The sequence below is a fragment of the Oenanthe melanoleuca genome, unplaced genomic scaffold, assembly GCF_029582105.1.
Source record: "Oenanthe melanoleuca isolate GR-GAL-2019-014 unplaced genomic scaffold, OMel1.0 S001, whole genome shotgun sequence".
Taxonomy (NCBI): Eukaryota; Metazoa; Chordata; class Aves; order Passeriformes; family Muscicapidae; genus Oenanthe; species Oenanthe melanoleuca.
Window position 1 is genome coordinate 6,097,256 of NW_026612650.1, and position 15,698 is coordinate 6,112,953.

A 15,698-nucleotide genomic window follows, 5' to 3' on the forward strand; every position below is an offset into this window, starting at 1 on the left:
GCCCCATGGATCCAAGGGAATAGGTGACAGATCTGGTTGGCTTGGACTGACTAGTACAACTGCCCTTGGCATGTCAAGGGTCTCTTCTCATGTGCACCTTAAACACTGGATCTCTGGGCTTTCCTCCAAATGGAAAAGAACTGTCCTTTTCATCCAGGCACCCATGGTTGAAACAGGATTCTGCCTCCAAAATTCCCATTATATATGGATTACTCCCAGACAAAAAGATGTCATTACCAACAGGCCTGGCTGCCCTTGTCTTCTAATTGCCTTCTAATGCTGGGGCCCAGTGCTTTCCTTCCTATGGAAAAGAACTGTTCCTCCTGCACAGAAACTCATGGCCAAAAATGGTATTTTCTTCTAAAATTTCTATCTGCAAGAGTTTCTCCACACCAATAGCTGCCAAAACAGACAGGTCTGGCTGGCCTTGGCATCTGGTGGTCTCCCCTAATTTTCCCTGAGGCACTGGGGCTCCATGCTTTCCTTCCTATAGGAAAGAACCATCCTTGTCCAGGCACTCATGGCTGAAATCAGAATTCTGCCTCCAAAATTCTGTGTAACCAGGGATTGCTCCCAGACAAAAGCTAGCAGGACAGATGGGTCTGGCTGGTCTTGACCTCTTGTGGCTACTGCTCACCTACCCCTGAAACAGCGGGGCTCTATGATTTCCTTCCAGTGGAAAAAAGCCATCCTTCTTCTCCAGGCACCCATGGCTGAAATTGAGATTCCACCTCCAGAAGTCCTATATCCAAAGATTGCTCCTACACTAGAGCTGCCATTACCATCAGGTCCGGCTGGCCTTGGCCTCCTGAGGGCTGGCTCTCACCTGCCTTCCAAACACTGGGGCTCAGTGCTTTCCTTTCTGTGGAAAAGAACTGGCCTTCTCCTATGTGGGGTTAATTCTCCAATGCTCTAGGCACCATTTGTCTGGTTGTGATTGTTTTCTTTAATGAGCCAAGCAGCTAATAGTTACTATAAAGATTTTTATTGCAAAAGCACATCTGTCTCGAAAGGCAAAGAGTCACAAGTGTAGGTTTTGGTCTAGCTCCCCAATTAGAAGGAGAAGTGCTCCTCTCAAGGTCCCAGGAAGCTGATGTTGCTGTGGCAGCTCCGATCTTCTTCAGGTGATGATGATGGCAGTGAGAGAGCAGGAACAAAAGCAAAAGGCAAAGTGAAGCTAAGTGCAGAATGAAGTGCTCTCCCCAATGCATATATTCTTATATAGAAACTTCCCAACAAACTAAAGACAAAAACTCAAAACACTGCTTAACCTATTAGAATTCTAGTTTTTTAGCAAGCTAGGTTATGTATAAACTATGCCTATGGTCTATCTTGTTCTATCTGAAAAATGTAAGCAATCTTCTTATTACAGTTTAATTATGTCTAAAACTATGTTCCTGCAGCCTCCAAGGTAACACTGGTATCTAGGACTAGGTTTTTCAGCCTTCACTAGAACTCACACTTCTACTCTGGCATCTGAGATCTTTTACTCACTAAAAGCACTTAATGCTTATTCCTAATTAATTCCTTGCTTACTTATTCGAAAACTTAAACTTGCATCTCTATTTTATGGGTGAGTGGCTTAACATACTTCAATCCCTATAAAGGTTTTAATTCAATCTCTGTACTCTGATTTCTCTCTGAAGAATTTAGAGAGACTCGTGAATTAAAGACTCCAACACTCCTCCAGGCTAAAAAAGGGCTGAAATTAAGATTCAACATTCAAAACTTCTAATAATCCTTCTATAATCCCAACCCCTTTTCTCTCTCTTTCTTTCTCTCACTCACTCTTTTTTATTTCCTGTCCCTCTATTGCATTTGGTTGGCACTAAATAAAGGTGCATTTTTGCAAAAGTAAACTGGTTTTTTCCCCTGCTGTGTCTTTTCCACTTTGAGATTCCTAAAAGAACTTATCAGGACTCCGCATGTGGTGTGGACCCTGACGGGCCTCCCGCAGATGAGCACTGTGTAAGGGCAAAGGAGCTCTGTGCTCAGCTGAGTGGAGAATGAGGACAGGAGAGGAAAGCCCTGGGAGTGCTTGAAGGGCTGTTTCAGAGATGGTTGATACTTTTGAAATAGTAGAGAACATCAGGAAAAAGAAAATTAATGCCAAGTGCAGCTGGAGAGATCCAGACTGCACACAAGGATGAAGGGATTTCTCTCCCAGGGCAGGGCTGTGGCGTAACATGTCCCCCAGAAGGAGTCTGGAGCAGCCCAAGGCTTTGTGTGGCCAGGCAGAGGCAGGCAGGATGCAGAGCTGTCAGCAAAGAAAGGGCCAGCGAGGTGAGGCAGCCAGGGGGTGGAGGACAGCCTGCAGGGACAGAGGCACAGGGCATGGACACCATAGGACAGCCTGGGCTGCAGAGGGCACAGGGATGGGCAGCAGCTGAAAGGCCCTGCCAGAGCCAACTGCTGCAGCACTTGGGCCATGGCTGCTGGCCCTGGGCCTGAGGCCAGCAGGGGACAAGTGAGCCTTGCTGTGCTGGGGCCTCATTGCCTCCTTGTCCCTGCTCAGCAGCCTGGCAGGGGCCGTCACATGGTCCTGCCCTTGGCATTGCACATCCCCAGAGCCCAGTGCCCCGGGAAGAGCCCTGAGCAATGAGGGAGGGACAGGATGTGCCTTGCCAGGGGCTGGGGCTCAGCCCTTGGCCCTTTGCATTCCTGAAACACATCCAGGTTTGCTCAGCATCAGAGACACTTTTCCCTTGTTTGTCTCCACTTGTCATCAGCGCATCCAGTGTTTGGCTCTAACTGGAACCTTGGGGCACTTTCTGAGTCCTTTCCCCCAGTGGGACCTATTAAAACTTCAAGAAACTTTGGTGTATTAATTTGACTTTGAGTTCTTTAAAAGTTTTTTTGAAAAACACTCTCTCAGGGATTGAATCTATTTAAAAAAGAAACTCCTGAGCAGGTCATTAAAGTCGTTGTGTTGTGTCTCCTGGCACAGAGGGAGATACTGGCAACCAGGAAAAGCTTCAAAAAGACATTTCTGCTGAGAAGCTGCTCCTCTCCCAGCCCAGCAGGGCTGAGGGCACTGCCTGCAGGCACTGAGGGGACAGGAGCCAGGCACAGACAGGCTAAAGGCAATCAGGACTGGCAAGACATTGAGCTGAGACTTCACTTGGGGAAACATCTTCACAGCCCTGGACATGGTGAGTCTGTGAGTGCAGGGCAATGTCCCCTGTGCTCCTGGAGGGATCTCCTGGAGCCAGCACAGCCCACAGCCTGGGGGATGTGTCAGGAGGACTCTCCCAGTTTCTCTGAGGCACAGGAGGAGGAGGAGGATGTGCTGCAGAGCGGGGCTGCCCTGGGCACCGTCAGAGGGACAGAGCAGGACGGCTCCTGCTGCCAGGGACGGCTGCAGGGGCTGAAGCTGGGGCTGCAGCCAGGGCTGCCCAGGGCTGTCCAGCAGAGCAGCTCCTTCAGCCCTCAGGGCTCTTGGCCAGCCCAGAGCATGTGCCATCTGCCAGGGGCAGCTCTCAGCCTGCCTGGGAGCTCCCCATGCACTGTGGGGAGAAGTTGGAGGTGGAAGGAGCCACCCCCATCAGGGCAGATTCCTCCTGCTGTGGAGATGGTGCTTCATGGCCAGGGCTGCTCTCAGCTTTCTCCTCAAGGGAAGGGAAAGGGGCTGTCAGGTGTGTGTGTGTCACTGAGACTCCTGCACTGTCCCACTGGGGACCAGCAGATCTGTCTCAGATCTCCCTCACAAAGTTCCTTCTCACCCTCCTCTGCCTACGGACAGCAGCAGCAGCACCATGGGCACTGCCTTGAGCTGGGAGGGGTCTGCAGGGCAGAGCTGAGCCCCCAAGGCTGGGCTGGACCCTGGCAGCACTGACAAGGACAAGACTTGGAAAGAGAGAATCAGCTCCCAGTAGGAAAAATTCCAGGCAGCAGAGAGCCAGAGCAATCTGGATACCCTCCCTCTTCAGGTGCTAGGGAAAGAGAGAAGGGTTTAAAGAGACTGACTTTTCTTTTAAATTGGAGCTTTCCAGAAGTCCACTTTATTTTTCCAGCACATTTTAAGTTTGACTACCCTGAAATAGAGGAAGGTGTAATGAGCCAAGTGCACCTGAGTGGGACCAGCAGGTCTGAGTACACTGGGGCACAGGGAGCTGTTTTCCCTCTGGGCTCCCCAAAGTTTTGCTTACAGAAATGCTGATGATGAGAATTTTTGCCACCTCTGAGAATGGGGAAGTAACTCAAAAGCAACTCGTGGCTGCTTTTCAAGCTAAGGTAAGCTTGAAATTTAAAAATTTAAGTGAAATTTTCCCAGAGAAAGAGAAGGAATTTTGAGTGAATTCTTAAGAAATTAGCATAGGATTGACTCCACAAAGTTTGTGCAATTTATCAATGCCTTTTTTTCCAGTGCATGATGCCCAGAGACAGCAAATGTCCAACAGCAGCTCCATCAGCCACTTCCTCCTGCTGCCTTTGGCAGACACGCGGCAGCTGCAGCTCCTGCACTTCTGCCTCTTCCTGGGCATCTCCCTGGCTGCCCTTCTGGGCAACGGCCTCATCATCAGCGCCGTAGCCTGCGGCCACCACCTGCACACCCCCATGTTCTTCTTCCTGCTCAACCTGGCCCTCACTGACCTGGGCTGCATCTACACCACTGTGCCCAAAGCCATGCACAATTCAATCTGGGACAACAGGAACATCTCCTACTCAGGATGTGCTGCACAAGTTTTCTTCTTATTTTTTTTTATGTCAGCAGAGTTTTTCCTCCTGACTGTAATGTGCTACGACCGCTACGTGTCCATCTGCAAACCCCTGCACTACGGGACCCTCCTGGGCAGCAGAGCTTGTGCCCACATGGCAGCAGCTGCCTGGGCCAGTGCCTTTCTCAATGCTCTGCTGCACACCGTCAGTACATTTTCCCTGCCCCTGTGCAAGGGCAATGCCCTGAACCAGTTCTTCTGTGAAATCCCTCATATCCTCAAGCTCTCCTGCTCCAAATCCTTTATCAGGGAACTTCAGCTTCTTGCTGTTAGTGCCTGTTTAGGACTTGGCTGTTTTGTGTTCATTATTTTCTCCTATGTGCAGATCTTCAGGGCTGTGCTGAGGATCCCCTCTGAGCAGGGACGGCACAAAGCCTTTTCCACCTGCCTCCCTCACCTGGCTGTGGTCTCCCTGTTTCTCAGCACTGTCCTTTTAGCATACCTGAGGCCTCCCTCGACCTCTTCCCCATCCCTGGACCTCGCACTGTCAGTTCTGTATTCGGTGGTGCCTCCAGCCCTGAACCCCTTCATCTACAGCCTGAGGAACCAGGAACTCAAGGCTGCAGTGTGGAGACTGATGACTAGATAGTTTCAAGATCATTAAACTGCTGGTCAATTTCTGTAAACCAGTTGTAATAACAGTAATCCTTAATAGTTTGGTTTCACTTTGTAGGTTCTTTTTCTTTTGTTTTTCTTATTATTATCCAAAAAGAATTTCGTTTTTTGAGCTATTTCTCACTTTGCTTGTCTCCACCTTCCTGTGGCAGCACTCTGTGTCAATGAAAATGTGCACTCTTTGTGACTCTAAAATAACTAAAGGATCTCTCTCCCAGCAAAGTTTTTTCCAGACATGCCCCTTCTGTTCCTTTCACTGGAGCTGCAGCAGCAATGTCTGTGTGCAGAGCAGGGGCTGATCCATCCCCACTGCGCTGGACAGCCCAGGGCAGCGTCCCAGAGCGTCCTCATGCACCTGCCAACAACATCCCCCCTCTGCAGCCCTGGCCTCTCCCCCAGCTCACACAGGTGCCGCATCCTTGCAGGCACAGACACGGCAGCACTGGCTCAGGAGCCCCTGTTTGCACTGCACAGAGCAGGCATCAGCACCCCCATGGTGCTGCTGTGGGGAGATGGAGCTGAGTGAGCACAAATGCCATCACCCCCTGGGGCCAGCACGGGCTGGGGATGGGAGGGAAACCACTCAGGTTTGTCATGGCCTCTGCAGTCAGCCAGAAAGTTTGTTCTCATGAGCTGTAAGTTTCCTGTCCCACTGCAGACATCATTCCTTAGAGCCACGGCTTCTTGGCAGCCACCCCAAAACTGCTCAGAGTATTTTCCTTGTGTTCACCTTTGCTTTCTTTACTTTTCCCTGGTCCAGATTTCTTCCTATTTCCCATCTCCATTCCATCCCCTTCAAACACCCCATCCCAGCTTGCCCTTTCCTCTCTAGCCCCACTCCTGATTTTATTTTAATGATCTGGCACAATGGGAATGTCCCTTGAGGTGCAGGATCATCCTACAAGTGCTTCAGGAATTGTCTGCAGGCTCCTGCAGTGCCTCATGCTGCTCCCTTGCCAGAGGCGCCACAGGCCAAGGGGGCACATCTGGGCTGGTGTGTCTGGGTGTGGGGCTCCCTGTTCTGGGCAATGAGGAGGGGCTGGAGAGGCTCTGCAGGACTGACAGGATGGGCTTTGGGGCTGTGTGGAGAAGCTGAGGGACCTGGGCTCCTGGACCTTGTGAAGAGGAGGCCCAGGGCTCATCCTGCAGCTGCTCCAAGGGTGGTTTCAGAGAATCCCAGAATCAGCCAGGCTGGGAAAGACTTTGGAGATCATCAAGTCCAATCTGTGCACTGTCACCACCTTGTCTTCCCTGAGCCTTCTCTTCTCCAGAATAAAAAACTGCAGCTCCCTCAGCCGCTCCTCACAGGACTTGTGTTCCAGACCCCTTTGCAGCTTTGTTGCCGTTTTCTGGAAATGCTCCAGCCCCTCCATGTCCTTTCTAAATTGTGGAGGCCCAGATCTGGACACAGCACTAGAGGTGCTGCCCAACCAGTGCTGAACACAGGGGAAGAATCACTGCCCAGCTCCTGCTGGCCACACCATTCCTGATCCAGGCCAGGTGCCATTGGCCTTCATAGCCACCTGGGCACACTGCTGGCTCATGTCCAGCCTGCTGTCCATCAGTGTCCCCAGGTCCCTTTCTGCCTGGCCACTGTCCAGCCACTCTGTCCCCAGCCTTTAGCACTGCAGGGGTTGTTGTGGCCAAAGTGCTGGACCGAGGACTTGGTCCTGTTAAACCTCAATACCTGGATTTTGGCCCTGGATCCAGCCTGTCCAGATCCTTGTGCAGAGCTTTTCTACCTCCCAGCAGATCCACACTGGCACCCAGCCTGATGTCACCATGGTTCTATGAGGCCTTCCAGTGTCACAAGCTCCCTTTGGTTCCCTGAGGCCCCTTGGTGTTACAAAGTCCCTTGGATCCTTGGGCCCCACAGTTTCACAATGGCACCTTGATCCCCCAAGGCCCTGCAGTGCCACAGTGGATCCTTGGTTCCATGAGGTCTCACAGGGCAGCAATGCTCTCCTTGGTTCCACAGTGTCACAATGGCCTCTTAGTCCCAAGGGGCACCACGGTGTCAAACATGTTTCCTTCATTCCAGGAGTCCCTGAGGAGCAGCACTGGCCCCTTGGTTCCATGGGCCCTGCAGTGTCACAATGTCCCCATCATTACACAAGGTCCTGCTCTGTCACAATGCTCTGCATGGTCCCACAAGGCCCTGCAGTGTCACAGTGGCCTCTTGGTTCCATGAGGGCTCCGAGTGCCACCATGAATTCCTTGGTGCTGCAGTGTCACAGTGGAGCCCTGGTTACACAAGATCCTGCAGTGTCACTAGGGGCCCTTGGTTCAATGGGGCACCACAGTGTCACAATTGTTCCCTTAGTTCCAAGAGTCCTTGCAGTGGAAAAATGGCCCATTGATTCCATTGGCCCCAGGCTCTCACAAGGCTCTCCTTGGTTCCACAGTGTCACAGTGGCCTCTGTGGTTCCACGAGGACCCAGACTGTGACAATGGACTCCTTACTTTCATGTAGCCCCACAGTGTCACAGTGGCCCCTTGGCTCTGTGGTGCCATGTCGTACACAGTGTCACTCTGGTCCTCTCAGTTCCACGAGGCCCTGCAGTGTCACAATGGCCCCTTGCTTCCCCAGGGCCCTGCAGTGTCACAATCATCACAGAATCACCCAGGCTGGAAAAGACCTTGAAGAGAATCAAGTCCAACCTTGTCACCCAAAACCACCTTGTCACCCAAACCATGGCATGAAACACTTCAAAGGACGGTGGCTCACCTACGTCTCCTGGGTACCCTATGCCAACGCCCAATTACCCTTTTTGTGGATAATATTTCCTAATGTCCAGCCTAAACATCCCCTAGTAGCTTAGGGCTGTGTCCTCTTGTCCTGTCACTGTTTCCTGGCTGCACCCTCCTGTCAGGGAGTTGTAGAGAGTGATGAGATCTCCCCTGAGACTCTTCTTCTCCAGGATAAACATCTCCAGCTCCCTCAGCCACTCCTCACAGCACTTGTGTTCCAGACCCCTCACCAGCCTTGTTGCCTTCTCTGGACATGTTCCAGCCCCTCCATGTCCTTCCTAAATTGGGGGCCCAGAACTGGACACAACACTCAAAGTGCGGCCTCACCAGTGCTGAGCACAAGAGAAGAATCACTGCCCTGGTCCTGCTGGCCTCACCATTCCTGATCCATAGGAGTCCCAGGGCTTGGATGAGGGAAATAGTGGGAATGGGACGGGGTCAAAGTGTTATCGATTCCCCACCATGAATGGTCTTGATATTCATATCCATTCAGACTGCATTAGAATTTGCTGGGGGTAAATATTATTTGTTTATATCTTTCTATAAACAGGAAAAGACAACAATAAAAATGTTCTCTCTGCATTGTTTCCCATAAAGTATATTTACTTGGAATACACTTCTGAAATCTATTCTATTAACCACAAAAGAATTGAAAACTTAAATTATTCCCAGAGGTGTTTCTTGTTTGGGTGTTTTGAAGAAATGTTTATGAGTCTTTGCCACTGAATTCCTTTACTGAATAGCTCAAGAATGAAGAGGCCTCTGCAACAGTAAAATTCATCAGCAATCTCCATGTTCCTGAGGATCCATCCTCATCAGATCAGGAATGAACAGAAATGGGCACAGCTTTGTGGCTGCCCCAGCTCTGGGATGGGCCCTGGGCCTGGAGCAGGAGCAGCTCTGCAGGGCCCCAAGGCCGGGACTGTTGTGCTGGCCTGGGCAGATGGGATGGCAGCAGGGGCTGCAGAGCTCTCAGGAGCTCAGGGAGAGGGGAGCAGGGCACACAGGGAGCCTCCTTTTGCCTTGGCTAAGCACCTTCCCAATGACCACCCTAAATGGCCACACTCACTGACCACCCCCACTTACCAGAACCACTGACCACACCCAGTGAACACACCCATTGCCAAAACACCAATGCCCATACCCCAATTGACCACACCCCACTGCATTTTCCCACTCACCACTCCCACTGACCACACCCTATGACCACTCTGCACTGCTCACACCCACTGACCACACCCACTGACCACACCCACCAGACTTGTTGAGTGCACCCACTGACCACACCGCAATGACCCCCCAACTGACTGTACACCCACCGACCACTCCCAATGACCGCACCCACTGACCACGCCCCATTGACCATCTCAGTGACCACACCCATCGTCCACACATGCTGCCCACACCCACTGACCAAACCCCTGACCACCCAAGTGACCACCCCCACCTGACTACCCAACTGACCACAGCCACTGACCAAACACAGTGACTGACCACATGCCACTGACAACACTCCCTGAACCCCACCAAATTACCACCTCCGCCCTGACCACAGCCACTGACCACATTCACTGACCCCCCAATAACCACCCCCACTAACTGTACCCATTGACCACACCGACTGAACAAACATCACTGACCACCCCCAGTACCCGCACCAACTGGCCATTCCCCCTCTGACCACAGCCACTGACCGCAAACACTGACCAGCCACACTGACCCCTTCCACTCAGCACAGCTAGTGATCACATCCACTGACCACACACACTGACTGCACCCACTGACTACAACCAGTGACCACAACCAGTGACCACACCCCACTGACCACTCCCACTGTGAAGACACAAATGCCCACACTCCATTCACTTCAACCTCTGACCACCCAACTGACCACCCCTCACTTACCACCCCCATGGACCACACCCCACTGTCCACACCCACTAAGAGATACCAATGCCCACACCCCTCTGAACACAACTGACCACCCCACCACTGACCACAAACCACTGACCATCCAAACTGACCAAACCCACAGACTACCCCAAATGACCACACCCACTGACCACACCTATTACCTTAATTGGAGTTGTGGTTGGAGACGGAGACAACACAGCAATCCATACAACAAAAGCTTTCTGTATTTTTCGGGACCCATCTTAAACGGAGGCTTTGAATGTCCCGGATATGCACATGTGATTGTTTGGGGTCTTAACACACCCATTTCCCTGGCCAATGATGCATCTGCACTTGGGGTTCAATTAATTGGCTGCGATCCTTTGTATGTGCTCAAATCCCTGTGATCATCGCTCAGCCAGGGACAAGGTTACATCTAGGCTGGTGTGGTGGTTTGTAAAGATTCCCTAAAATTTTTCTCTGCCAGGACCTGGGCAGCTGCTTTTGGACCAGACAAGGACCAATCGGTGTCTGATTTTTAATACTGACACATTGGTACACCAGTGAGAAAGTTTATTCGTCTTTGCGAAACACACATGTAAAGATGAAAAACCCCAGGAAAGTTCTCTTTCTGTTCTTGCCTCAGTACAGGTAACACCGACCTGGGCCCCTCCGTGCAGCCCGCAGGTCTGGCCGGGCCCAGGTCACGGCTGGGCTCTGACTCTGGGCCCCGTTTTTGGCCGGGGTCCTGATAGAAATGGGGAGGGGAGGCCCACACGGCTGCTAAGATCTTAGATTCCCCAGCCTGGCACAGCCAGGGAGCCCGTGGCTCAGCAGAACATGGAGCTGACATTCAAACCCTGCCCTGCCGCCGGTCCGTGGGGCCTCCACCCTCGGGAGAGCGGCTCCGGGCGGCCGGGCCGTCCTGGGCAGCGCGGCCTGGGGCAGAGACAGCCGGGCCCGTTCCAGCAAGGGGCCACCCTTTGCCTGCTGGGCAGGGGGAGGGAAACCCATCAGCCCACAGCTGGAACTGAATGTAGCAACTCCCAGAAAACAACCATGGAGCCAGAACAACCACCACTGTTTTTTTGGCTGGGCCCTTACGATCCTGGCCCAGCCTCAGCGCGGTCTGAAATGCTCCACCAAAACTGCTCCAGCCGCTGCCCAGGCAAGGTAGTAACTCTTCCATTGCTCAGAATGAGACTTGCAGACACTTTGTTCTCTCTCCTGAGTGAAACAAAAGGACCAAGATGAAGATTTGCACACAAACAGCATAAAAACACTGAGGTCAGACAAAGGGAAGAGTCAGGTCCCAGATGAGGGGAGGAAGAGAGTCGTGGACTGAAATTTCTCCTTTTTAAGCTATGAAGAAGAGACTCTTGTTTCCCTATAACACATAAAAATATTACAGAGTAAATGTAACTGTTCTACCTGTAAATATGAACAAAGACATTAGTGTTAGATTAAGTAGATGTTGAAATAGCTGTGATCCCTTAAGTTTGAATACTATGAAGACCTGTGCTGCTCCCAGAAGAAGAAGAAGAAAAACCTATTTTTTCAAAAATAAAGCAAGCTTTTTTTTAAACCATTACAACCCTTTAAATTTTCCCTACAGTTAATATGGTCCTCAATAATAGTTCTAGGAAAACTGTAAGTTAAAGAAAGGATTTTTACATAGTGAACAAAATTCCATTATCCCAGACACCTAATCATTGTGACGTCAAGGCCACGAGAAAACTGTTTATTGTGGAGAAATATCCACAAACTGAAGAGAGAAGTCTCCTCTCCCAATGAATTGGTAAAAGACTATTTTAGAGATGGTAAACTGACTGAGTTGTTTTCTAAACATTTTCAGTGTGAAAGAAAGGAAGTGTGTAGGGGGAGAAAGAGGAGTCTAAAGTTTCATTCTTAGGTTTTTTTCTTTTCCTTATAGTTTTCAGTAGTAAGATTTCTCTTTGTACCATTTAAAGTTCAGATTGTTTTGCCTTCCTCAGAATCCTATCTCAAAACAAGAAAATTTCAAATTAGCGAAACAAAACCACTACACCCTGGACCACCAAATCTGTTGAGGATTGTTGGGGGTTGAGTGTTTTTTCTATTACTGTGTCAATTTAAAGAATTTTTCCCATTATCATGCCAATGGAGCTGGCTGGTTTACACCCAGGACCCTTCACAACTCTAGACAAAAGGGGTAGGTGGAAGCTGGGCTTCCAGAGGGATTCTTGTGCTTCCGGAGGGGACTCGTGTTTCTGGGAGCTCAGAGGAGGATCCCCCATCTGCAGCCACGCAGCCAAACGCAGGAGAGCCAGACCCTCTGCGATCACCTGCCCTGCATCTGCCCAGCTACAGCCTCCTGCCTCTGCAGACACAGTGAATCACCCGGACACCAACGGTGAGCGAGGAGCTGCCCGCTCCAGCTGCTCCCACCCGACACCGGCCCGGCCGCGGCCGCCCCTTCCTGCCTCCGCTCCCGCCAAGAGAGAGCATGCTCACAGCTAAAGAAAGGACTGGAACCGAGTTATCTGTTCTGTTTTGTTGGTAATTTTAACAAATGCTGTTGTTTCTGCTTGTACAGTTAGATATATTAGTAAAAGAGCTGTTATTCCTACCCCCTTATCTCTGCCTCAGAGTCCTTGATTCAAATGTTTATAATACTTGGGGGGAGTGGAATTAAGGTCTCTGCTTCAAAGGAAAACTTCTGCCTTTATTGGCAGACACCTGTCCTTCAAACCAGGACACCTGTGCATTGACCTCTCAATTGGCCACACCCACCAGAGTGACCACACCCAATGACCACACCCAATGACCAAACTCACTGACTGCATCGAACCCACTGACCACACCAAATTGACCACACCCATTGACTACACACACCACCTGACCACACCCAACTGATCAAACCCAACTGACCACACCCACCCACTGACCACACCCACTGATCACACCCACTGATCACACCCACTGGACCACACCCATTGACCACACCCAATTAACAAACTCACTGACTGCATCTAACCCTCTGACCACACCCATCAAAATGGCTGAACCCACACAATGAGTACACCCACTGACCACCCCAATGACCACACTCACCCCACTGACCACACCCACCTCACTGACCACATCTATCAAAGTGTCTGAACACAATGACCACACACAATGACCACAATCACTGATCACACCCACTGACTACACCCAATGACCACACCCACTGACCACCTCATGGCCACACCCAATGACCACACACACTGCAATGACCACTCTGTCCACTGACTGCTCCATTGACCACACTCATCTCAGTGACCACATTCCTCTGAATGACCAGACCCACTGACCATACCCACCCCACTGACCACACACCACTAACCACATCTGCTGACCACACCCACTGACCACACTCACTGACCACACCCAACTGCCCATGTCCACACTACCTAACCACACCCTCTGCCCACCCAACTGATCACACTCACTGACCACACCTCACTGACCACATCCACTGACCACACTCACTGACCACATCCAATGTCCACCCCATGGACCACACCCCAATGACCACACCTGCTGACCTCACCCCAATGACCACACCCGCTCACAACACCCACTGACCATCCCACTGACCACATCCCAGTGACCATACCCCACTGACCACACTTCTTCACTGCCCACACCCCAATGACCACCCCACTGACCTCATCCCAGTGACCACACTCACTGCAATGACCACTATGTCCATTGACTGCTCCATTGACCACACCCACCTCAGGGACCACACCCGACTGCCCATACCCACTGCCCACACCCACTGCCCACATCCACTGACCATATCCACTGACCACATCCACTAACAACACCCTAATGACCCCATCTGCTGACCACACCCAACTGCCCACACCCACTGCAATGACCACTTTCTGTCCATTCATCGCTCCATTGGCCACACCCACCTCAGTGACCACACCCAACTGACCACACCGAGTCCACTGACCACCCCATTGACCACACCCCAGTGACTACCCCAATGACCACACCCCACTGACCACATCCACTGACCGCATCCACTGACCACACCCCACTGAGCACACCCACCCCAGTGACCACACCCACCCTACTTACCACACCCACTGCAATGACCACTGCCTGTCTATTGACCACTCCATTGACCACACCCACCTCAGTGAACCACACCCACTGACCACAGCCTCTGACCACACCCACCAACCACCCCACTGTCCACACCCTCTGACCAGACCCACCACATTCACCACACCCATTGAATAAACTCACAGACCACACCCTCTGACCACCCCAGTGAACACATCCCAATTCCCAAACCCCACTGATCCCTGCAATGACCACCTCAATGACCACATCCATGGACCACACACAATGACCCCACCCCCTGACCACACTCATTGCCCAACCCCACTGATTAGCCGAGTACAGTACTGACCACACCCCAATGCCCAAACCCCACTGACCACCGCCACTGACCACACCCAACTGACCACACCCACTGACTGCATCCAACCCATTGATTACACCCATAAAAATGTCTGAACCCACACAGTGACCACACCCACTGACCACCACCCCAATGACCACTCCACTGATCCCACCCACCCCACTGACCACACACACCCCATTGACCACATCCATCAAAATGGCTGAACACAATGGCCACACCCGCTGTCCACCCCAGTGACCACACCCACTGTCCACCCCAGTGATCACACCCAACTGACCACACCCACAGACCACACCCATTGACTACGTTCAAAGACCAAACCAAATTGACTGCACCCACTGACAACACCCAACTGCTCTCACCTACATACCACACTTCAATGGCCACACCCAATGACCACACCCAATGACCACACACCACTAACCACACCCGTTGACCACACCCGTTGACCACACCCAATGACCACACCCAACTGACTGCACCCAACTGGCCACATCCAACTGACCACATCCACTGACCACACCCACCTCAGTGACCACACACACTGCTTGCACACAGTGCACGCCCCAATGACCAAACCCCACTGACCGACCACCCGAATGACCACCTCAATGACCAAACCCCACCGACCATACCCACTGACCACACCAAACTGACCACATCCACTGACCACACTCACCTCAGTGACCACACACTGATGGCACCCACTGCCCACCCCAATGACCACCCCAATCATCAAACCCCACTGATCACTCCCACTGACCACACCCCCTGTATCCCCCAGCCCCTCCCGCCCAGCCCATCCTCCTCCTCAACCCTCCCTCAGCCTCTCTGGATGGCTCCAAATCCCGAATTTCCCTCACCTGCCTGGCCCCTGACCCCTCTGGCCACGTCCGGCATCGCTTCTGCTTCTACCGCGACGGCTCCGAGACCACCGAGGCCAGCCCCTGGCCCCAAATTTCGGTTGCTGTTCCCTCTGTGGCCGTGGCTGGAGCTGGACGCTCCAGCTGCTGCTACAAGGAGGAGCTGGACACGGGCTGGGTGCTGTCCCCACTCAGCGCCGCTGTCAAAGTACCCGGTGAGCCCCAAAAAACCCAAATTTATCCCCAAAATCGAGCCCCCCAAACCCCTAAATTTAGCCCATAATTGAGCACCTAATTACACCAAATTACCTTTAATTTGAGTCCCCCAAATCCCCAAATTACCCTTAATTTGAGCCCTCAAAAGCCCTAAATTACCCTAAAATTGCACTC

The 15,698-nt window shown here is 51.8% G+C and overlaps 3 protein-coding genes across 4 annotated transcripts in view; 2 read left to right on the top strand and 1 right to left on the bottom strand.

The window, feature by feature from the left end:
• The window catches only part of LOC130266144 (olfactory receptor 14C36-like), a 255,402-nt gene extending 250,095 nt beyond the window's left edge, over nucleotides 1–5,307 (top strand). Inside the window, exons 2-3 of the mRNA XM_056515484.1 lie at nucleotides 2,948–3,152; nucleotides 4,367–5,307. Of these exons, the coding sequence (XP_056371459.1) occupies nucleotides 4,390–5,307 (918 nt within the window). The 5' untranslated portion in view covers nucleotides 2,948–3,152; nucleotides 4,367–4,389. The remainder of the gene's footprint in view (nucleotides 1–2,947; nucleotides 3,153–4,366) is intronic.
• Nucleotides 1–15,698, bottom strand: part of LOC130266127 (uncharacterized) — a 1,034,314-nt gene that overhangs the window by 1,007,388 nt on the left and 11,228 nt on the right. The window lies entirely within an intron of this gene.
• The window catches only part of LOC130266132 (olfactory receptor 14A16-like), a 540,143-nt gene that overhangs the window by 310,377 nt on the left and 214,068 nt on the right, over nucleotides 1–15,698 (top strand). The window lies entirely within an intron of this gene.